The sequence below is a fragment of the Perissodus microlepis genome, chromosome 2 (genome assembly GCF_051167445.1).
Source record: "Perissodus microlepis isolate ML-2025 ecotype Zambia chromosome 2, ASM5116744v1, whole genome shotgun sequence".
Classification (NCBI taxonomy): Eukaryota; Metazoa; Chordata; class Actinopteri; order Cichliformes; family Cichlidae; genus Perissodus; species Perissodus microlepis.
The window spans coordinates 10,804,647-10,827,828 of NC_140462.1; the positions used below are offsets into that span (position 1 = coordinate 10,804,647).

Below are 23,182 nucleotides of genomic sequence, written 5' to 3' on the forward strand. Positions count from 1 at the left end.
TTTGTTTTGTACAGTTTAGTTCCTTTATTGAGTTTATTTGTATTTCTAGTTTCTTTTTTGTTAGGTTCCTTTTGTACCTTTGACTCATTCCTGTGTCTCCTCTGAGAGTTAGTCGTGCCCTTTGTAATTATCTGTTTCCTTAGTCTTGTCTCTGTCTCCTCCCTCTGCTCCCTGTTTTTAGTCAGTCTGTGTCTCAGTGTGGGTTTCTCGTGTCTTCCTGTTTTGTTTTGATAGTCACGTGTCCTGTGTCCATCACGTTCAGTTGTTTGCTGTCTCGCCAGTTAGATCATATCCAGCCCTGTTTCCCAGGTGTTTCCCCTCTGCACTTATTCCCTTTGTATAAATTGTCTGCATTTCCTTCTGTTCCTTGTCGTGATTTCTGTTATCCTCCACGTCTGTGTGCGTGCCATCTGCTTAATATATCTCAGTTTAGTTTCCTTATGAGTTCCTTGGTTACCATATTTGGTAATTCAGCAAAAAAGCTACATTTAAGTTTAGTTTTGCCTGTGAGTCTACATTTGGGTTCTCAACTCTGGCTGCTTCACACAGTTACATGACAGTTGTATTTATGTGAAATTTTTTTTTGATAGCATAGAATAGTCATTCTCTAAGCCAAATAACACAACACAAAGCATGACCTCAAAATATATGCAGTGATTATACTTGATACAGTATCTGTTGCATGTTTCAAAGAAGTGCGAAGGACACACCTTAAACCACTCATCACCTTAAACCCATCTGCAGCTTCTGTTTTTTCCTGTCTACTTTCCTGTTAGCAATCAGTTGTAGATAGGTGAATAGGTGAACTCAACACATGTAATTTTGAATATATTAGTTGAAATTTGAAAAATTTTCTCTTCATTATTTTATTTACTTTATTTAAGAACAATCAAAAAACTGGAATCTCAGCACTTCAGATTTTTGAAACATTTTCTGCAGTTCCATGTTCTGAGATTCCATGTTAAGTTTCACCGTACAAGGAGTGATTTTCATTGTAAACAGTTACTATAGTTGGAAGGAAGTGAAACATGTCAACATACAAACCACAGGCATGCCTGCAGCATCTTCCACAAAAAGCTCATTTTGATCTGTTATTCCTTTTGATTTTATCTTGCCCCATTTCCCTACAGTCACATACAGTCCTGTCAGTTACAACAATTTTATACCAGTGTTTTAAAATTACTAAATACTTTATTTATTTTTATCACATTTTTATTCAGTAAAAGAAACATGAGTTAAATGGCAAACAAAAAAAACTTTAAAAAGTGAATCGGTTTAATATACCTTTTAATATATTTCTATATTAAAAGTATAATGCTATACATAAAGAAAAATTACATTTAAATTTGGATTTTTTTTTTTTTTTTTTTACTTTAGTGTTACATAATCAGGCTTCAGACGAACTTTAGAAATAAACCTTTTAATCATCTACATATTGATAATCTTTGATTTGTAATATTTGCAGTACAGGAATAACCAATTACAGAAACAATTTTTGTCAGTGAATATATTTGTAATGAAAGAAAAGACATTCCCTGAGAAATATTAAATATTGCTTTAAGTACAATATGATACATTTTTATGTTAAAAAAGTTTCACTTTAAAAGGCTGTATTTGTTTTGTTTTGTTTTGTTTTTAGCATTAACTTAAAAGAGTGTTTTTATTGTTGTTTAAGAAAGTGGGACACAGGATAATTGACGTGACCTAAAAAATATGATTTCAAAGTTGCTTCTGCACAGGTCAGCAAGTATACATTTTTTACAGTTCACTGTTTTTTAATCAATTTCCATGCTGTTTTATTTGTATTGCACCAAATCACAATTACAGTCGCCTCGATCTGTGTTATATTGCACAGTAAAGGCCCTACAATAATACAGACAAAACCCCAACAAGTCTTTTTCAGTATATACAGATACAAAATTAAAATATCACAGTCACCTCCTGATTGCTTTTTTTGTCGTTTGATTTTTTTTCCATTTTCAGGAATCTTTAGTTCAGTGTCCAGTGTTGATTATTGGAGAGGTCGGCTCAGTCAACTTGTTAATTAAGGGGAAGATTCTCAGGCACACGTGAACCTGTAAAAATATAGAAAAGATACAGCAGAACAAACACTTTTTAACTTCACCATCCAATTATGTTATTCGGTGAATGACGCAGTTGCTTATTGAGCGTTGTTGATCATGAGACAGCATGTTACCTTGCTTACGATGGTTAATTTCTCTACACGCAAAACAGCATGACACTGCTATCAGGAGAAATGCCAGTACACAACAGGCTATGACCAGGTAAAGACACTTGTCTGCTGAGGGAAGATCACAGTGATAACAATTAGAAATTTATTTAAGTGTTCAACGTAAATGTCACTGTATTTGCAACATAGAAGATCCCAACATGAAACAAGTCCGTTTGTTATGAGGCTGAGGTATCAGATTACAGATATAAAAACATAATGAATCCTAGACATTTTTCTTAGCTACCATTATGCAGTTTGGATCATGGCTGAATACTTCATTAATTGATCTTGATACATGTATCAAGAACCCGAGGTTATGTTTCTTCCAAGATCTTTACTTCTTGACAGTTCCAGATTCACATTTGTTCTTATCTTTTATTCCTTTTCATTTGTTCTGTGAAACACTTAGTTAAGAAAAGTGTTATGTAGATAAAGTTTATTGCTCTGACTGTGATTATTTGCTAACTCCCACTAAACCACACCAGAGGTATGGTGTTAGACACTGAAGAAAAACCACACTGACAACTTCTGTTAAACCACCTGTTTCCTGTCATAGAACCACACCTACTACAACACATCCATTTCACAGCTTAATGTGCTCATATAGTGCAGCTAATAATAATCAGTGACCAAGTGGAAAGTTTTAGTGTGCCTTTTAAGTTTAGGTGGTAGTTACTGAGAGATAACTAAATCGTGGTATGAACAGCTGCCCTTGTGTGGCTAAAATAACTGACAACACCAACAGATACAAAGATGTTGTATCAACAAATATTCTGTTCATTCTCCACAAAAAATTGAAAATATTAAGAAATATGATACATTTTCATGTCTCTGCATTTTCTCTTTTTAATGTATTATTAGTTGCACTAGTGATGTGTACTGTTTTTTGCAGTTCTACTCTCACATGCTTACATTTCTGATTAACTTTATAATAATAACAAAACTAGAGAATCATGAGTAAGTTACCTTCAAAGTTCCAGAGTGCCTTGCCTTCAACTTTACCATTGTCTTTAACATCCAGGGTGAAAAAAATGTTTTTCTCCATTTCTCCATTTGAATTAAAGACCTCAACACTGTATTGACCTGAATCCCCCTTCCTCAGGTTTGTGATCTTGAGTGTCCCGTTCTTGAATATAAACGTTAGTCTGTTGTTAAATTCCTTGTCTGTTGTTATTTTTTCTTTCTTTATATTGAAAACAGTTGTGTTTCCCTGGGGAAGCACCTTCAAACACTTCATTTCACGGGCACTAGCATCAGTCATCACTTGGATATACACAGTTCCTTCAAGAAGAGGAAAGCATGGGCATGTGTTCATCCTGAGGTCACATGTGGTCGCATCGACTGGAACGAGAGCTGGAAAAAACACATTTAATAGAACATGAGGTGAAATTATTCAGACAACAAATGGAAATGATTGGCTTCGTTCCTGGCAAATTTTCGACAATAATATTTCTTCTTCACTGCCTAAAGTACTCATTTAGTGCAGCTAACACTAATCAGTGACCATGTTTAAAATTTCAGTGTCCCTTTACAGTTTAAAGTTAAAGATTAAATTATGAATATGGATCCCAGCCCATGTGTGATGAATAGAACTGGAAATACCAATAGATAGAAAAATTCTATATTAAGAAACGTTGAATTCATTCTCTTCAAGAATTTAGAATTATTAAGCAACATGAAACATTTGCATCTGTCTTTGTAGTTTTTTGTTTTGTTTTATTTTGTTTTTGCTTTCATCTTCTACCCTTTGTTGCACAGGGGATGTGTACTGTGTTTTTCAGTTTTACTCCAACATGATACTTATATTTCTGATTAACTTTATAATAACTTCAAAAATATACAATAAAGAATAAATTGTACACTTGCCTTTAACATTTTCATTGTCTTTAACATCCAGGGTGAAATAAATATTTTTCTCCATTTCTCCATCTGAATTAAAGACCTCAATGCTGTATTGACCTGAATCATCCTTCCTCAGGTTTGTGATCGTGAGTGTCCCATTCTTGAACGTTAGTCTGTTGTTAAATTCCTTGTCTGTCTTTGGTTTTCCTTTCTTTATATTGAACACAGTTATGTTCACCATGGGAAGCACCTTCAAACACTTCACCTCCTGGCCATTAGCATCAGTCATCACTTGGATATACACAGTTCCTTGAAGAAGAGGAGAGCATGGATATGTGTTCGTCCTGAGGTCACAAGTAGTCTCATCAACTGGAACCAGAGCTGAAAAAGATGCATTCAAAAGAACATGAGTGGAAATAATTCACACTAAAAATGTAAATGTTTGGCATCTTGTGAGAATGATCTTACCATGAGTTCCCGCTGCCATTAGCACAAGAATAAAAAGCTGCTCCATGCTTTTCATTCACCCACTCTGTGGTTATAATGTTTTAAAATGAATCTACAAAATTTTGAACAAATCCGTGTATAAATCTGCTGTGAACCTCAGCCCTAACTGACAGGAAAGAGTAAACGGGAGACGATATAGACAGGGTATTTTCACAGGGGCAGGAAATAAAGTGACTCACTTTGCTTGCCAACACAAAGAGAACTAAGACAGGCTGCTGTACTGAACTGATCTTAAGAAATATTTACCACATGTGAACAAATATGTTCTCCTCTCTGTTGTAATTGCATGTGAAAACTTGAATCTAAACAACACTGGGAACTGCAGTCACACTTTCAGAACAGTCAGCCACACATGGTACGCTGGTTACCACAGATAGTGTGAGAAAGAGCAAACCAAAACTAAAGTGACAAATTAAGTCACCAATAGTCCAGAAGCTTCTGTGAGGAGAACTTTATTGTTTAACAGTCTTTACAGGGTGTGCAGGAGAGATGTCTTTTTCTGTTTGTAGGTTTGCATAAGTTTGCTTTCCAAAAAGGAAGAGAAATGAAAGATGTAGAACAAATAAAATGCAGACAACCTGGTTAAAAGCACCACGCGAAAAGGATGCAAATCTTTGCCACAATATGAAACTGTGAGGCAATGTTCTCCAGATAATATTAAAACACAGAATCCTCTTATCCAACAAAGGAGGCTGAATTCAATATGAAAAATCATGCTACATGACTCACATGTATTTGGGTAAAGAAAACAAATTCAAATGATGCAGATTTATATGTGAATAAGAATAAGTTTGTAATAGCACAACACGTTTTAAAGAGTAAATATCATATAGTCCCTATGAACATAGTAAAATTAAACATTGCAGCTCTGCACAGGTGGAAGCAAGCTTTACAATTCTTCACTTACTCTTAATTAAGGTTAGTAAGCAAGAGGAGTGATGGAGAACAGAATAAGAAGAATAAAAATCATCATTAGAAAAGAAGAATGTACATTGCTTACTTACATTTTAATGGATGCACACAACAGGACAGGCTAAGGCAGTAACACACATATAATCACTCAACTGGAACTGAGAAAACCCATCTGTGTGGAAAAAAAAAAAAAAAAGAACCTACATGGGTACTTCCTGTATTACAGCGGAGATGGAAGCTACCACTCTTATAGGGGTGCAGTGAACCTGTGCGAATAGTACGGGGCTTTTAAACACACTGAAGCTACTTTGACTTTTGTTTTGCAAGCTTCCTCCTACCCTGCTCTAAAAATAGAAGAAACAGCTATGTCTATACATGCATGTCCACCAGCATGTACAGACATACATCAGTTTTTATTCTGGCACAATGAGGCAACCAAGCCTGTTTTTCAAAACATATTGCTATGTTGCTTTGTACTGATTTTTGCTAGTCCTTGCAATCGTTCAAGCTCATCGTGAAGAGCTGTGACAAATGAAGAAGGAAGCCCTCTTCTAATATTCAGTGGAACAGGTAGCTGCTATTAAAAGTACAGAACAGCACAAAAAGAATCTGATGTGTACAGAAACAAAGAATATTCTTCAGGTAGAAAATATGTAAATACAATAATCCAGAGGCTAATTTAATGAAGGAAATAATGTCTACAATTAATGTCACATTGCCACAGAGGTAGTCATCATTTACACTGATCAAAGCTAGAAAGCTTCTGATGATTCCACCTTGTCATTCTTGTCAAGTACACAGATGTTGAGTTTGTAAAACAACCCTTACCTGTACAACAGTAAACACACTAGCTTGCACAGTTGCACCTGTAAAATGGAATTCGCTCATGTGTTTTTGAAGCTTATAATGTTCACTTTTGCAAAACAAACACTTGTAATTGAGATACAAACAAATTAATAATGAAAACATCACCAATCGGTTATTCTTACAGAAATCAAACATGCACCTGCAGCTACAGCTCGATCTTGCTCGACCTGGCCCATGAGTGAGAACACATCTTCAGATGTTCTCTCAACTAAAGTAGCACCTCTTGATAAACCAGTGATTTTGTTTTGGTTGTGTTCTCCTATACTATGTTAGACATGATCCGAGTTTTTAGTTTCCCGAAAAATGACCTGCTTTTGGACAGCTTGAGCTTCTTCTTCCAATCCATGCTTTTTTTCTGGAAAAAACTGCCCCAGTTGTCCTCCTCCTCATCTCCTACCCAAGGGACCCAGGCACCTCCATTCAGATAGGGGTCAGCCCGCGGATCCTCTGATGGGTACCTCACAGGCACCGCAGTGCGATTGTAGTACACCAGTCTGGCAAGCAGCTGCTTCACAACATCCGGTCTCTGCTCAGAAAGGTCATAACGTTCATAGGGGTCCCCGGAGATGTTAAAAAGCCACACTGTTTTTCGAGGACGTGTGTGACGCTCCTGCTTCCACCAGCTACTGGGGAAACCTGGAAGTATTTGTGGTGGAATCCAGTCTCCATAACCTGGGTCTCCTGTCAGAAGTTTCCAATCTCCAGCTCGTATGGAGGCCTGAATGGCTGTATTCCAAATCCCATATCCTTTCTGCAGGGAGCCAGTGCGTGCATGGTTATACAGAGGGTCGATGTTGTGCAGGATTTCCAGCCTAGGTGATTCTTTTCCTTCACTGATGGCCTCCCACACATTATACCCATCAACCCCCTCAGTGAGGGACTCATCACCACCTGCTAATCCCACTAATGTGGGATACCAATCAGTAATGTGCACCAGTGATTTGCTCACCCTCCTCTTTTTCCTTAACAGAGGGCTGTGGACGAATCCCAGACCCCGGATGCCACCTTCCCAGTAGGTTCCTTTACGTCCTCTAAGAGGCCAGTTACTTCCACCAGACAAGGGCTGACCTCCATTGTCTGTAGAGAAAATGATGACACTGTTCTGATAGTATCCATACTTGCGGAGAGCGTATGTTATATTACGAACCGCTTCATCTACAGCTGACACCATAGCAGCATACTTCCTGCGTGCCACATTTTCCAGCCCAAGGTAGGGGTAGATGTACTCATCTGGATATTGTAAGGGTGTGTGAACAGCTTGGAAGGAGAGGAAGATGAACAGCGGTTGGGATTGAGGATCATGGGTTGCCAGGATCTTGCGTACTCTCCTCGTGTACAGATGCGTGGAGTATTTTCCACTCTGACCCCAGGCAACTGACTCCCCCTCATGGAGATCAAAGCCACACAGCCCAGAGCCATCACAGCCATCATAGGTGTAGTAGTTAACACTCCCCGTTAAGGATCCAAAGTATGTGTCAAAGCCACGGCGAGTGGGTAAGCACTCCTTCTTATAGAACCCCAAGTGCCACTTCCCTACCATGTGGGTGGAGTAGCCGAGTTCCTGTAGCCTCTGAGGGAGCGTGATCTGGTCAAAGGGCAGGCAGTTAGGCTGGCAAGGTCGGATGATGGAGTGCTGAAGACCAGTGTGGATTTGGTACCTGCAGAATTTAAGATTAAGAAAATATTTAGAAGGAAAAATATATTGTTTGCATTTAGGGATAAGATTCGTTTTTGAGGTTGCATATCTTTTGGGCGCAATAATGAAGGAGGGAAATCTGATATCAAGACAGCCTTAATCCATATCATCCAATCACATCCAACAGGTTAAACAGAAATGTGAATAAGAGTGGCGGTAAAGAGGTTTAGAAAAATAGAACAGGGAGAAGGAGACTGCCCTGTTTTTCTCAAACAGGTTATGGTGATTGGCATGAAGATACACTCCAGATTTGTGTCTGTTTATATTTGTATGCCAGTCAAAACACAGACAGAAGGCTGTGTAATAGCAAGCACATGCACTTTCTAGATTTGCCATTATCTCTAGAAGTGTGGTCTTGGTTCCACTGTCCCCATGCATTCAAATACTTTAGCTCACAAAACAGGAAGCTGCTTTGAAATCCAGTAATTTAATTCATCAGGCAGCAGTTACATCTATGTTAAACATCAGTATGAGCTAATTCTAGGAATACAAAGCATTCGTTTTAAATAAGGAGCAGTCCAGTCACAGGACACTTTACCTGCCAGTGATGAATTGACTTCTGGATGGGGTGCAGATGGGCTGGATGTAATAATTCTCCAGCTTCACGCCATCCGCAGCCAGTTTATCCAGCACCGGCGTCCTGATGTCTGAGCTATGATAGCCAATGTCATTGAACCCCTGGTCATCTGTCATAATGAAAATAATATGAGGGGGTTGAGGGACAGGAAATCTGCCAATAAAAGGTTTTTCTGGATCGTTTTCCACCTGGTTAGGGCTCATCAGATCCCAAGTCAGGTACCCGAGGCTCAGCAGGCTCATCATGGAGAAACCGGTGAGAGCTGTCGTTGCCATGGTTCCTGTGACGCTTTAAATTACTTAAGCTTGCTTGTATTTAGTAAGCTGGTGCTAAATAACTATGTAGTTGGACTCAGGGTTAAAAAAAAATCCCCTCATAAGGTGTTGCAAGTAACCCCTTGTACACTTGAATGGCAGTTAAGCAACCTAAAACTAAGAAAAGCTACACCTCCAGCCTCGCTGAATCTCCAAACACTTTCTGCCACCTTTGAAAGCATTCCACTTTTCCAAGTGTTCCTGTTAACCCCGCCCAGTTGCCTTGCTGCCTCACTGAAATAATATCAGCCCCTACTGACCCCACTGCCAAAGAAAATACAGTATTTCTACTACATCCAGGTGTTAATAGAGAGTTTACATCTCACATTAGTGATACTTCTGCTGAATTTGGACATTGTGCTGCATTATTCTAGATATTAATGTAGCTTTGTTGGTCTTTGACTGTAAAAAATAGCTTTAAAAACATACTTAGTACTCAAAATAATTGCATCATAGACTCTCCTCTTCATTTGTGCTCCGTCATGATCATCATTTCAATATGCCACCCTATAAACTTCAGAAAACCTTAGAAAGCAAGAGCAATATCTCCCCATCTGACCTGGTTAAAACACAGTTGACAGAGGGTCTACAGAAAAAAAAACACCGTGTGTCGGGGAGATTTGAGTCTCAGGGTGGCTGTGGGGCCCTACAGACACAGTTCTCCACTCTACTCTGTACTGCACTCACAAACACTCTTATTTTTCCTGCTGTTTCTGCGCACTGCAGACCCTAGGAGAGAGACAGAACAGACTTCTCTGACTCTGATAACATCTCCAGCCGGGCGTCATAGAAGCACTTTACAAATCATCCAGTGGGTCAACAGAAAGCAGCAGGACTGCACAGCCTCACCCACAGCTCCTGAGTGGAGGTATTTCTCCACAGTATCTGCACTGTAGACCGCCATCATGATACAGGTTCACTTTGACTGGGAACAGTGGAATAGCTGTAGAGAACAGCTAAAAATCAGACTATAAAAAGTAGAAAATAATTAATCTAACATACATTGGGTATTTGCCTGTCACTGTGAATCACAAGTGTTTTTGAGCTCTGGTGCTCTTGAAGCTAGGATCAGGCTTCATTTCATAGCAGAGCTAAAGCACAAAGTGATTGACGCTGTTCCCTTCAGGACCGTCTCCTTGCGAAACACTGCACAGTTTCCACTGAACATTGCACTCCTTCTTGAGGTCCTTCATTGGCAAAAATGGCAACAATGCAATTCTGGGAAACAGGACGATTTTACAGGGAATCAAATTTGAAAAATAAGGCTGGTGGTTAATATTTCTTTTGCTTTAAAACTTGAATATAATGAATACTTCATGGTCACCAACGTCAAACGTGGCTAGCAGACAAAAATAAACTGATATACTGAAGCGAGGAGTTGGTCAACATAGTGAGATGTAAAACATCACACCTTGCAAGTGTTGATATTGAGGTTTGTGGGCATGGAGGTCGTGGGGTGCAAAAGGAAAAATGACCCCGCCCCCCAAAAGAGTATAAAGCTGAGGTTGATGGGCATGTTTGTCTTGAAGCAGGAAAGGCATCTTTAGAGCGGAGTTTTAGACTGTATGACAGAACAAACTGAGAAAGAGGGAGGAAAAGGGACCTGAAGTTTTACACGATCATGTTTATTCATGTGCTGTTCCTAGAGGGAATACATTACATATCATGATTGTGATATTACTGCTTTTCCTCAAAAGTATGCAAAAAATTAGAGGAAAGAGAGTTTCCTGGTCTTTGGGCAGCCACACTTATGAGATGTGACTCATCTGTTTTCTGCCGCTCAGAGCTGTAACTGCGGCAGCTCGCCAGGCTGACAACAACTCTGCTCACATCCAAGACCACAATGCAAACAACACGTATACAAACACTCACGTCTATCACATCCACAAATATTAACAGAGCCACATCCCCAGAGACCCGACAGACTCTGAAGTCTAAAAAGACTGTGATAGGCCAATACCACAGATATATTCTTGCTCGCCTCCCACATTTGCTCTTTCTTTTGTGGATTGTCATATTGCCAAAATAATTTCACCACGAACGCAAGGCTAAGCCACAAAATGGTTTGATGACAGTATTTGCAGAATGAGTAACCTTACAATGCACCAGTAATAGAATATCACGGACCCTGAATAAACATCGTGCTCGGTTTCTGGAGGTTATTTTTAAAGTTATTTGCTTGTTTTAACTTACGTTAGGCTCGTGTTTTTAAAAAATGTAAATAAAAATGGAATTTCTTAATATCCTCGTAAACCGCAGCTGTCTATTTCCAGTAAGCGGTCATTTCAGGCATGTTAAAAAAGGTCACTCCGCTTTAAGAAACCACTCATTCTGAGTTGTTGCTGTGGGAGTTAAACTTCACATTCTCAGACACTTATTTCACTATTTTAGTTATTGATTAACCAGTTAAGCTTTTTATGTGGTAACAACCTTTAAATCTGCTACATGGGAATTTCTCAGACTGAGATTTAATTGTGTTCACTGGCTGTTCATTACCCTCCTAATTTGCCAATTTCTTCCAGAGGATGTGAGCAAAGTGCTGTGAAGTATCATAAATTTAACAACACTTCATTTTCCTACCCCGTAATTAACAGTGGAGCCATAAAACAGAATCCAGTTTCTTTAAGGATTTCTTAGCTTAATCTGGAGAAAATCATTCATAAAGTTATAAATAGCAATGGTAGCTTTTGCTGGTACAGGTAGTTTTCAGCTCCTGTCTTGCTTCTGTGGTTTTTGCCTCTCTGTCACGTAAAGAGTAAATCAATAGCAGACCCACCCTAAAAGATTTGGATTTAATAACACAAAATTATACTTTCACAGCATTTTCTCATCTTTACATCCCTGTCCAAACCGGTTCCAAGCAGGATTTTAAGGCCTTGAGAAATCCGACAATGAGTTTAAAGGGAAGTAGAGACGGCTGTGCCGGTCGGCAGCAGATGTTGGCTTTGGCTAAAGAAAGTGGTGCTGTTACTGAATACGGCTGCTCCGCTTCACTAGGAACACTACCCCCTTTCTAATCAACGCAGCCCTGCCGGTAAACCCCCACATTACCCCCACCTCTCACCCCAATTTTCTAATCTGAGTAAGACTGGATGGAAGTGTTCTTTTTCCTCCTGTGTGCCCACTCTGAGGCAAAACCTGTACTTCAGCATGCTCAGCTTGTCATCTCTCCACTTTATACAATAGTAGCCTTGTTTCAGAATTTACTCAAAATGGCTTTTTCATCTTTTATCAATCTTTCAGCTACAGGTCATTTATTTGGGAGCAAAGTAAAGGCCAAAGACACTTCCTCTCTCGGGTGAGTTTCATAAACAGTCCTCGACAACAACAAGGACCTACATACAGTTATATTAGCTATTCAAATGCAGAGAGAAGTAACTGAATAAGAGCACTGTAGATAAGAAAGTAGGGAGGTTAGTATGGCTAATTTGCATAGGCTTTGACTCAGTTTACAAGTTACACAGAAGAAAAGAACTGTATTTACCAAAAACAGGAACAGCGTTTAGATTCTGCTAACAGCATTATCATTGCCTCAGTTTCTCTTTGTGAACTTGTGTGGTTGCCTTTTACAGTGTAGTAGTTACCATGTCACAAGATCTGTCCCAGAATCAAGTGTTTAAGACTGATAACTTTAATTTCTAACTCAAATAAAGAGTAAACATTTCTTAGATTTCCTCTGTCTGGTGGGGTTTTAAAGTCCACATATCAGCCCTTAGCAGGTGGAAATCAGAGGAAGGGCTCAAACACATGGCCTTGGCCGTCGCTGAAGGTGTGTTTGATTTGGCTCATGTGGAGCTCCGGCAGCACCTGGTTGGCAAGGCTAGGCATAGCAGTTCATTAGGACCCTCCTGCAAAGCCCCTTGGATATACATCATAAGGGACTCGTTGAAGAATCCCCAAGGAGAGCGTGTTAAAAAAAAAGTATAGCTCAGTTATGCTATTTTTTATTCATTTATATATTTATTAATCACATGTGTGTAAGTGTTTCCACTTAACCAGTTTTACTGTTGTGCCAGTGTGGCAGCGATGACAGGTTGTGGCACCCAGACCTTGCCGTCTATAGCGGGTAATTAAATGGAGAGTGAGCACAGATGTGAGCTGTTAAATGTGTCCAGCGTAATTTATTTCCTGTGAAACAGGCTGCCATTTACAAGTGTAGCCTGTACAAATACTGCAGTCATTTTACAGAAACGTGCCATCAAAGCCGAGGGGAGCGTACTACTTCTTTTTCCTTGTGTTCAAGGATGTCTTTTGGTCCTCCCTCAAGCAGTAACTTTAGCTAAAATCCATTTTCTTACACTCATCAATACCCAGTTTAATATATTGGAATGTTTGTTTGGAGTAAACATGAGCAAATTAAATATTACATTTTCTTTGCTCACTTTTAAATATTACAAATTAAAATTGTTTTTCTTCCACAAAACTTTGGTGGTCTGTCCCATCAACACTCTGAGAATGGGAGCTGAGTCAGCCTCATAACCTGCACGTTGTCCAAACCAAATGTGTGTGTGTGTGTGTGTGTGTGTGTGTGTGTGTGTGTGTGTGTGTGTGTGTGTGTGTGTGTGTGAGAGAGAGTGTGAGAGTGAGAGAGAAGAGTATGAGGGGTAGCAAGCTTGTGGAAGATGGTGAAATCAAGCTCAGTGAGACCCACTGAGTGCTGACGTTGAGCTTGGACTACACACTGCTTTCCTTTTCTGGTTTTCCCTGATGAATGAGTCTCTTTCAGCTGCCTTGCTCTTACTGACCCCCTGCTTACCCAATACTCTCCTTTAGTTTGACCTAAGATCTCACCGCCAGCTTTCTCAGATCTTTTCACTGGCAGCATGTACCCATGCCCAATCACCATCAATGTCCTCCCACACCAAAGCAAAAAGTTAGACTTATATCCAAATACACCTGATAGAGTTGACTGACCTTTCTGGCAGTTTCTGGGATATTTCTGACTTGTTCACTTGCTTGAATAGCTTGTGGATTGTCTGGCTATGTGGATGGGTAATGGGGGTTTGTTTTTCGAACATGTGATTAAAAAAGAGAACTGAGTCAAGAAACCTAGAGCCACAAGAGTGAGCTAACAGAGACATAAAGGGTAGGTGTATTTTAAGACTTACAGTTATGTTTCCTGAATATGAGCAGGCAGTTTATGTTGGCTCTCACAGTTCATTTCTTGCCTTTTAACATATATGCTGAGGTGGATTTTGGTCTCTACAAATGTCCCGCTTTTACATATTTGTAAGGTTTGAGAACATCTCAACAGAGGGACAGGGTCTGTTACAATAGAGACACACATATACAGTCACTTCATGGGTACATCTGTTCAACTGCTTATAAACACAAATATCTAAATATAAGCCAATCACATGTGAGCAACTCAAGATGAAGATGAAGATGCAGAAGTGCATCTCTGAACGCACAGCCAGTTAAACCCTAAAGCAGATGGGCTACAGCAGCAGAAGACCGCAGCAGGTGCAACTCCTGTTAATTATGACCAGGAAATTGAAATGTTGATTCACATATGCTAACTGAACAATCCCAATTATTTTATTGCAACATTCAGACAGTGTTGGGAAGGTTACTTTTAAAATGTATTCCATTACAGAATACAGAATACATGCCCCAAAATGTATTCTGTAACGTATTCCGTTACGTTACTCAATGACAGTAACGTATTCTGAATACTTTGGAATACTTAATATATTATCATGCTTTTTACAACAACGTGAATGTACTATTGCTGTGTGATTTATTACTATTACTGAAGGTCCGCGACTCCGAACTGTAGTAAAGGGACCTCTGACTAATACGGCGGGGTCCCTGTCGGCTCGTAGCCGAAAAATAGCTTTACTTTGTTGTGTGGGTCAACTTTTCTTGCGAGAGACAGAGAGAGGCGTTGAAAGACTGCTGCAACGGAACTTATTGTTTTCGGAGGAAAACACGAACACAGTGTACAGTCGAGTCTTAATAGCTTACTTACAGCTGGGCTCGTCAGGCTCTCTTCTTGGCTACAGTGGTTATTATTATATTTACATGCTTCCAGCTCCCGTTTTTGCTCGATGACAACTCGTACCTTTCCACTCCCCTTTTTCTCCCTCCTCGCGCTCACAGACCCATAACGTGTATGGCAGTCCATTCTCCCTGCAACACGGACTACACTGCCCATGATGCTACATTCTTTAGAGCTATGCTTGTAGCATTCTGCCTGTTAGCTTAGCACAACAACAACAACAACGAAAAGGCGCTCTCTCACCCAGGAAACACACAGTCGCAGAGAGAGAGAGAGCGTCGCCCTGTAACCATGGCAACCGTAACGCTGCCGCCTGGAACAACAGAACGTAGCTATCAAACAAAACCCAAACAGTCCTGACCCGCGACAAAATGAAACAGGAAAGTACCGCAGTGTAATCCATTTATTTCAACAAAGTAACTGTATTCTGAATACCACCTTTTAAAACGGTAACTGTAACGGAATACAGTTACTCGTATTTTGTATTTTAAATACGTAACGGCGGTACATGTATTCCGTTACTCCCCAACACTGCTCCTCAGATACCTTTACCCAAGTCCCTTTCTCATAGGACATAGCATGCATTGCGCTGACCACTAGCTAGAGAGAATGATACATCATACAGCCATGTATACCCGCAATGTGTACCCAAAGTGTACCCATTTCGTGATGGCTACTTCCAGCAGGATAACACACTATGCCGCAAAGCTCAAATAATATGAAAGGGGTTTCTTGAACATCACTGTAGTGAAATGGCCTCCAGTCACCAGATCTCAATCCAATAAAGCACCCTCATGGGGTGTGGTGGAACAGGAGTGTCACACTGTGGATATCCAACCAAAATAATCTGTAGCAACTGTGGGATGATATCATGTCGATATGGCCCAAATTCTCAGAAAAATGTTTCTAGCATCTTGATAAATCTATGCCTGTTCTGCAGGCAAAAGGAAGGAAGTGGTGGGTGAATGTAACAGACAAAAGAGATCAAGCTTATCACACTATGCAGAACGCAAAAGATCTTTTACACTGTAGACAAAGATTTATTACACAGCATGTTTTATCTGCTTCTACATGCAACATGCAGACATTTGCACAGCGGAAGGAGCAATTGGAAGCAACCAGTTGTACACTTGGTGCTTTTAAGTAGTAGCTATAAAAAGACATTGCCCATTAGAAGCATGCCATGCCACAAAGCTGTCATATTGTTTGTTTGATTTATATTAAAAGTGTTTATGGTAGCTGAACTGTAATGATAGAAGGGCAGATCAGATGTCTGCATTTTACCGGTAGAATCAGAGTAAATTTCCAGAACATCATTTATAAAATATGATTCGTCCACATCATGAAAATCCTCCCCTCTTTGGGTAAAACTGAGTCTAAACTGGTCTGAATATAAGATAGTTACAGGCTGATAGCAAAACACAAATATAAAAAGAAAATGATTTGGTTTAAATGGTTCAATACTAATGTCAGTTTTCATTATAGACAGTTATAGACAGTGAACATAGACAGTTCACTTTCCTATAAATCTCACATCAATAATCTCACCCGTTCTGCCTACTTCCATCTACGTAACATTAACAGATTGCTTCCTTCTCTTTCCACCCAGTCTACGTCCATTCTTGTACATAGTCTTGTTACGTCCCGTATTGACTACTGCAATTCTCTTTTGCATGGTCTCCCCCAAAAATCTCTCCATAAGCTTCAACTGGTTCAGAACTCTGCTGCTCGCATTATCACCAGAACCCCCTCCTACCAGCACATCACCCCTGTTCTTCAGGAACTTCACTGGCTCCCTGTGAAATTCCGGATAATTTTCAAACTTCTTCTGCTCACCTTCAAGGCCATTCATAACCTCGCTCCTTCTTACCTTTCTGACCTGTTAACCACCACCTGTTCTGCCTGTTCACTTCGTTCTTCTTCTTCTATCCAGCTTACTGTACCTTCCTTCCGCCTCACCACCATGGGAAGCAGAGCTTTCAGCTGCTCTGCTCCCAGGCTGTGGAACTCTCTGCCCCCAGAAATAAGAAATATTGGTTCTCTCCCCCAGTTTAAATCCCAACTCAAAACTCATCTGTTCAAATCTGCATATTCACTGTGAATCCACTGTTTGTTCATTTTATCTTGTGCTTTTATTTTATTGTTCTTATTCTGCCATTGTTTTACTAAGTGTTTTATCCTATTGTAAAGTGTCCTTGGGTGACTTGAAAGGCGCTCATAAATAAAATTTATTATTATTATTATTATTATAACATGGCTTTAAAATGCGGTGAAAAGACAGCTGAAAAAACCTCTGACACACATATGACTAACAGACTATATAAACTACTTTCCGTTATTAGCCCCTTATCGAAATGCAATGTGTACACAGGTTAAGTTTTCATTTGAATGCGTGATATTTTTGTGCGGACCGCTGACAGCGTTGCTACGCCCCGCTTACTACATCTCCCATAGTGCATTGCAGCGGTAGAAAAGAATCACATCCTTGGGTCAGAGTTCAAAATGGTAACATGCGGGTTTCAGAAGCTGCAACTCTGAGCATCATGAGGATACTTTTAATATGAAAATACCACTTGCGTTAGCTTAGCCTTAGTTTGATTAATCGTCCTTTTTTCGTTTCTCGAATATGTCCGTGAACGCATCAAAGCACGAGCTGATCCAGCTGATCTACCGCCACTTGAAGGAGCATGGTTATCGCTCAGCTGCAGATGAGCTACAGAGGCACAGCCCACAGGTCAACATTGTTCACCACACACACACACACACACACACACACAGACGTATCAACTGCAACTGTTACAATGTTTCAAATGCTGCTCCTGCTCTGTGCAATAAACCCCCTCTACTCACACCTCATGAAATTCCACAAAAAAACATTTTCTGAAGTGTGGACGGGAAAGAAAGTTCGCTCAATTAAATCGTACCATGTTTTGTAACAACTAGACTGCTACGTGTTTCTATTTTTCTGCATAAACATAGTTGTGTGTCTATATATAACTTTAAAGATCGTAAGATCCAAGAAATGCATCCTCCCCTTGCTGTGAGCTAAAACGAGCTCAATGTTAGGACTTATATACCGCTTAAAAAAAAGCTTGAAAGGCTTTTAGCTCTGCCCTTTAACCTTACAGGCGAAACAAGAGTCTGTGTACCTTTCACCAATTAATGTGCTTGAAATAAATGTTTCTCTTCTTGGTTAAGCACAAAGTCTTCTCGCCTTTCACCTTGTATAGACCTCTGTAAGAGGGACTGTGGCTGGAGGAAAGACAGAAAAAGTCAGATTAGTTTTAAAGGTAATCAAGTCCTTGACATAAAAATACCATCAGTTAGACTCTACTCACCAAGAGCTTCCACCCAAAGTGGCTCAAATAGGATGTAGCATATGGCCAATTTAAATGAGTGGGGAGAGTGTGCGGCCAGGAAAAGCTGTTTGTGGTAAAGTCTAAGAAAAAAGCTCAGAGATTTGTATAAGTGGAGTCATTGCAAATGTAATAAAGACCAAGAAGGCTTGTTGATTTTTCTTCCCCAAATGAGAACCATTTGGTCCCTCCACAGGTTTTTGAATTTGTAAATATTCCACAAAATGTAGTAGACTTTGTCCTTTTCTGTAAACGTGTTTATTATTCTAGTTTATTCATTTGTAATGAACTCAAGTCCTTCCTAACCACCTTCTTAGGGTCTGCTTTCATTCAAATTTGGCACATAGCCATAACAATGCCATGTTTTTATGTCTTTATATGCTGACATCTCCTTCAGACTACTGTACCATGTCCAAGAAATACTCCCACTGTATATTTCAAACTTCTTAATAAGTTGTAACATTTAATTTTGATTTTCTACAGGAGGAGACCAAAATATCAGTATCACTACTCGACATCTACACATCATGGTTGAAGTAAGGATGATTTCTTAGTGCTTTTCAGAAGCAAAGCCCACTGGTTAGATGTCTCATTTTGTAATAACTTGGATACTAACTATTTTTTTTATTCCTGACAGTAACCCAAAAAATTCAGCAGATCAAGGAAGGACTCCAACTAAAGGTTCATATTTTTCTTTTTCTTTGTTAAATACAAATTAAATTAGAAAGCTGAAGTTGGATCTGAGATACTACATTTGTTTATTTGTGTATTTGTGTGTCCTGATCCAGCTGTTTGTGCTTACAACATTCTTAAGCAAGATTTGGAAAGACTTCTGTACATTAGTTTGCTTTGAGTATTTTCATCTTACACCTGTACCCAAACATTCACGCTCCTAGCAACCTCCAATCAGATTCAAGATGAGGGCGACAGCTTAGTGAAAAAACTGACATATCAGAGAATGCAGCTCGGTTTGTAGCAGTAAACTCTTTGAGGCCGGAGGTTGGTGTATTTGAATGCATTTTAACACATTTGCACTTTTTATGTTTAGCAAAGTCTACAACATCAAAAAAGAAAAAGGACACAACTGCAAAAAAGGTGAATTTTTATTTTGTTTTAATTTCTTTTCGTGGCAGTTCTTGGACTATACCAACCACGCTAATCCTTCTTTTTCTTTTTTTCCCAGTCGGTTCCAGCAAACAAGAAAAAAAGTGAGGGAAAAGCTGGAAAAAAAGTCACAGGGGAGAAGAAATCAAAGAGCCGAACATCAGACAAAGTTGTGACTGCCGGTGCAGATGATTCAGACTCTGACAGCAGTCTGGATGTGGAGAAGTGGAAGAAACTGCTTCAACAGATGACAGGTGAGGGTCTGTTTGAAAGAGAAAGAGTCACTGAATGCATTATTCATGGGCGAGCGCGTCAAGGATGAGGTGATGAAAAGAATCCTAGAAAAATGAAGAGGGGGTTATGAGTGCTTTCTGTTAGTGCAGGCGGGTTTGGAGGGAGTTTGATGACATGAGCTGCGGCTCATTCTGTGATGAGATGTGTTGAAGAGAAATGCAGATTGAATATTTTCTACTAAAACAATTGGCTGACTAAGTTGTGGTTTCCTCGTGCCTTTCTGTTTAGCACTTTCTGCACCACAGATTTAATTTCACTTCATCATAATACACATACAGTACCTGTTAACAGGGGCTTGTACACAACATTTTTTCTGCTGTGTAAATGGAAGTCAGCAGTCCAATCAAAGATGCCCAAATCTCCTTTTTCTCCCCGGCAGTGTCATCCAGCTCTACCAAGGGGACAATAAAGTGACCAAAGCCAGGCTAGAAATATTTGACTTGCCCAAAACACCTCACTTAAGGAGCAACCAGGGCACATCCAGTTCAGATACCTGAAACATTTCACATCAAATGAACCATATCTAAAAAAAGAATCCCATCTGCCCCTCTCAGAAGGAGCGGTTATTTGCACAGTAACTTTAGGATATTTTTCCCTTAATGTAATGAAATTATTTTCAGTTGCAGGCTATCAGCGCACACGTGGGTGAGTTTTATGTTTTTTCCAACAAGTTTGATCTGTTAGAGACCCAATCAGATGAAATTAGGCTTGTTAGAAAAGGGGTCCTTAACGTGGTCTGAACTAATATAACTTGTTTCAGGAAAAGACTGTATTTTATATTTCAAATAAGATTTTATTGAAATGAGAATCATGCAAGGTTACTCTAATGCAGGTTGTGAATTAAAGTGTAAAGCTGGAAATAAGCAAAATATGTCTCATTTGAGCTAACGTCAAAGCACGCTATTGAGAGACTGAGATGTTGCATTCAGGCGAGGTGTTCATGGTGGAAGGAGTCTAAACTCAAGTGGAATAAACTGTGGAGGGTGTGGAAAATGTACAAAGTGATGGAAGATGAAGGGAAAGCTTGGTCCCTCCACTTAATGAGAGAAAGACAACCACCAGACAGTGCAGCACCACCCATGAACAACCTCACTATGGAAAATAGTGATTTCATCCAAACAGAGCTGTGTACAGTTACTGTTTGCTCACTGTTTATGTTTTCTTTCAGGCATTTGTTCCACCATGCACAGTTTGATGTTTTTACTGGGTTTTCTCTGTCCACAGATGCCGACATAGTCAAGATGAATGCCATCAATGCCCTGGACTCCTCTGCTCCTCAACCCCCAAAAAAGAGAGTCAGGAAACCCCGGGCTAAGGCTCCGGCGAAAACTGGAACCCCAGTTAAACCGAGTAACGGGACAGTGAAACACAATGACGAAGGTGGCGAGAAACACGTGACTGAAAAAAAAACAAAGACGAGCTCGACCGAGAAGAATGTGACAAAAAATGTGACTTCTGTCACCTCAAGCACTCCGAGCCAAAAGCAAAACCTCTCATCTCCAGCGGACAAACAAATAAAAAAGGACAGGGAAACTGCAACTCCCAGTGAACAAACAACTGATGACAGAACATCTGAGCCCAAGAAGAAGAAGAAAAGGAAGGAGAAATTTGCAGACAAGGAGGAAAAGAATGAGACGGGTGAAGATGGAAAAGAGGAATGTGGCGAAGAGACGAGAAAGACCAAAGACACGAAGCAGGAGGAGGCTAAAAAAACTCCAAAGGTGAATAAAAAGGCAAAAGAAACCAAAGATGATGCTGAAAGAAATGAGACAGTCACGACTGAGACAAACACTAGAGGGAACGCTGACAAGAAAACCCTTTCAGAGTCAACGGTACAAGAAAAGAAACAAAAGAAGAAGAAGAAAGAGAAGGCTGGTAGTGAGGGAAGTTTGGCACAGACTGGAAATTCTGAGCAGGTATCTGAGGAAGTGAAAAATAACAGAGAGAGCAAACAGAAAGAAAACAACCAAACCTCAGAGCACATAGCAGAAGAAAAGAAAGCCAAGAAGAAAAAAAAGAAGAAAACAGAGAGTGAGGAAAATTCATTGACATTTGAGAGTGAAAGCATTTCAAAGCAAAAAGCTGAAGACATAGAAAATAATACAGAGCAAAAAACTGAAGAAACTGAGACTTTAGAGCAGACGTCTGTAGAAAAGAAGGCAAAGAAGAGGAAAAGGGACCTTCTTAATGGTGAGGAAAATCCAGAACAAGTACTGCAGGAAAAGAAATCAAAGAAGAAGAAAAAAGAAAAAGCTGATGAAGAAAGAGAGCAGGTAGTTGAGGATATAATAGGTAATAAGGTAGAGGAAACAACAGAGCAGGTCAAGAGTGTCAAGAAGAAAAAGAAAAAGAATCCCGCCAACACAGAGCCGCTGCCTCCACCTGACGTAGAGGCAACGAGTTCTCCAACGGAGAAGAAGAGAAGTGAGTAAACAACCCACATATAGCTTTAAAACATGTAATTTGATGGTTTTGTAAAATTGCTTTGCATTTGTCCTCAGAAAAAAGCAAATTGAAATCAGCCGACATCCCAGAAATACCTGTAGATTCAATCCAAGACACCATGGCGACAGAAACCACCTCAAGCGACTCCCACAAAAAGGTATCACGCTACTTAGAAAACAAATCTCGACGCTACTTAGAAAACAAATGTGTCCAGTCTCAACGTTGGCAGATCCTAACCCTCATGTCCGTCTCTCCACAGAAGAAGAAGAAATCATCAAAGAATCATCAAGATGTGTGACTCGTCATCCCGCAGACCCAGAGGACGAGGGTCACATCACGTCCTCCGATTTCTGATCATGTACACTGATCATATATCAGTAGTTAGAATATGACTTAAAACTTTAAAGATCCGTTGTTTATATTTTTGGTACATTTTTATCTTTTTATGGGTTTTGGGTTTGTGTTTTTTTACTTAAGTGTTTCTACGGTAGCTGCCATTTTCACGGCACGCACATTTCGTGGTTGTTTTGGGGAACTGATGATCACCTGTTGAAATATTTCTGCCTCATAGTGAAATTCAGATGGGGTTTAATTGAGTAACGTCTGTTTTTATAAACATGGATTCTGTTTTGCTCTCAGGAATTTCCCTCGTGATAATCCTGAGCTAGGTTCTCTAAACCACCTTTCATATTTTTATGCAGATTTAAGTTGTAAAATGAAGTGAAACTGTGTGATTCTGATTAAGAGGTTTACTCCTGTCCTATAGCTGTCTTTTGGTATTTCGTTAAAAAAAAATTACACACTTTTTTTTAACCAGATGTATATTTATTCAAATTGACATGTCAGCTGTTCTATCGTGGGAAAGGAGGGGAAATTCTATGTGTGTGATGAGCATTATTTTTTAAAGTTTTAAATGTTTGATATAAATTTTCTTATATAGATTGTATATTATGCTTTTAATACAAATTAAACGCCATAGTTTTTTTTTTTTGTTTTTATCAACTGTACCCGTTCCAAGTCTTACATCTTGTAAA

General features: G+C 39.6%; 2 protein-coding genes across 4 annotated transcripts; one reads left to right on the forward strand and one right to left on the reverse strand.

The window, feature by feature from the left end:
* Positions 1 to 1,393: 1,393 nt before the first annotated feature.
* LOC146392326 (arylsulfatase I-like) lies at positions 1,394 to 11,941 on the reverse strand. 3 transcript variants are annotated; one of them, XR_014801762.1, is made up of 7 exons: positions 8,596 to 11,941; positions 5,587 to 8,019; positions 4,544 to 4,607; positions 4,100 to 4,456; positions 3,200 to 3,586; positions 2,198 to 2,302; positions 1,394 to 2,075 (listed from the first exon to the last, which is right to left on the reverse strand). XR_014801762.1 is itself a non-coding variant. In XM_084945144.1 (2 exons), exons 1-2 carry the CDS (start codon positions 8,907 to 8,909, stop codon positions 6,621 to 6,623), a joined length of 1,713 nt encoding a protein of 570 aa, XP_084801270.1. In that variant the 5' UTR covers positions 8,910 to 11,941; the 3' UTR covers positions 5,019 to 6,620. The 3 variants fall into 3 exon arrangements, 1 of the variants encoding a protein (XP_084801270.1); XR_014801764.1 differs by lacking the exon at positions 4,544 to 4,607; XM_084945144.1 differs by lacking the exons at positions 1,394 to 2,075; positions 2,198 to 2,302; positions 3,200 to 3,586; positions 4,100 to 4,456; positions 4,544 to 4,607 and having other exon boundaries at positions 5,019 to 8,019.
* A 5,503-nt stretch (positions 11,942 to 17,444) lies between these two features.
* Positions 17,445 to 23,155, forward strand: LOC146392327 (uncharacterized). Its single transcript, XM_084945345.1, has 8 exons — positions 17,445 to 17,683; positions 18,789 to 18,841; positions 18,943 to 18,986; positions 19,354 to 19,400; positions 19,489 to 19,663; positions 20,928 to 22,127; positions 22,205 to 22,305; positions 22,408 to 23,155. The coding sequence occupies exons 1-8, from the start codon at positions 17,576 to 17,578 to the stop codon at positions 22,444 to 22,446; spliced, it is 1,767 nt and encodes a 588-aa protein (XP_084801471.1). The 5' UTR covers positions 17,445 to 17,575; the 3' UTR covers positions 22,447 to 23,155.
* Positions 23,156 to 23,182: the final 27 nt, after the last annotated feature.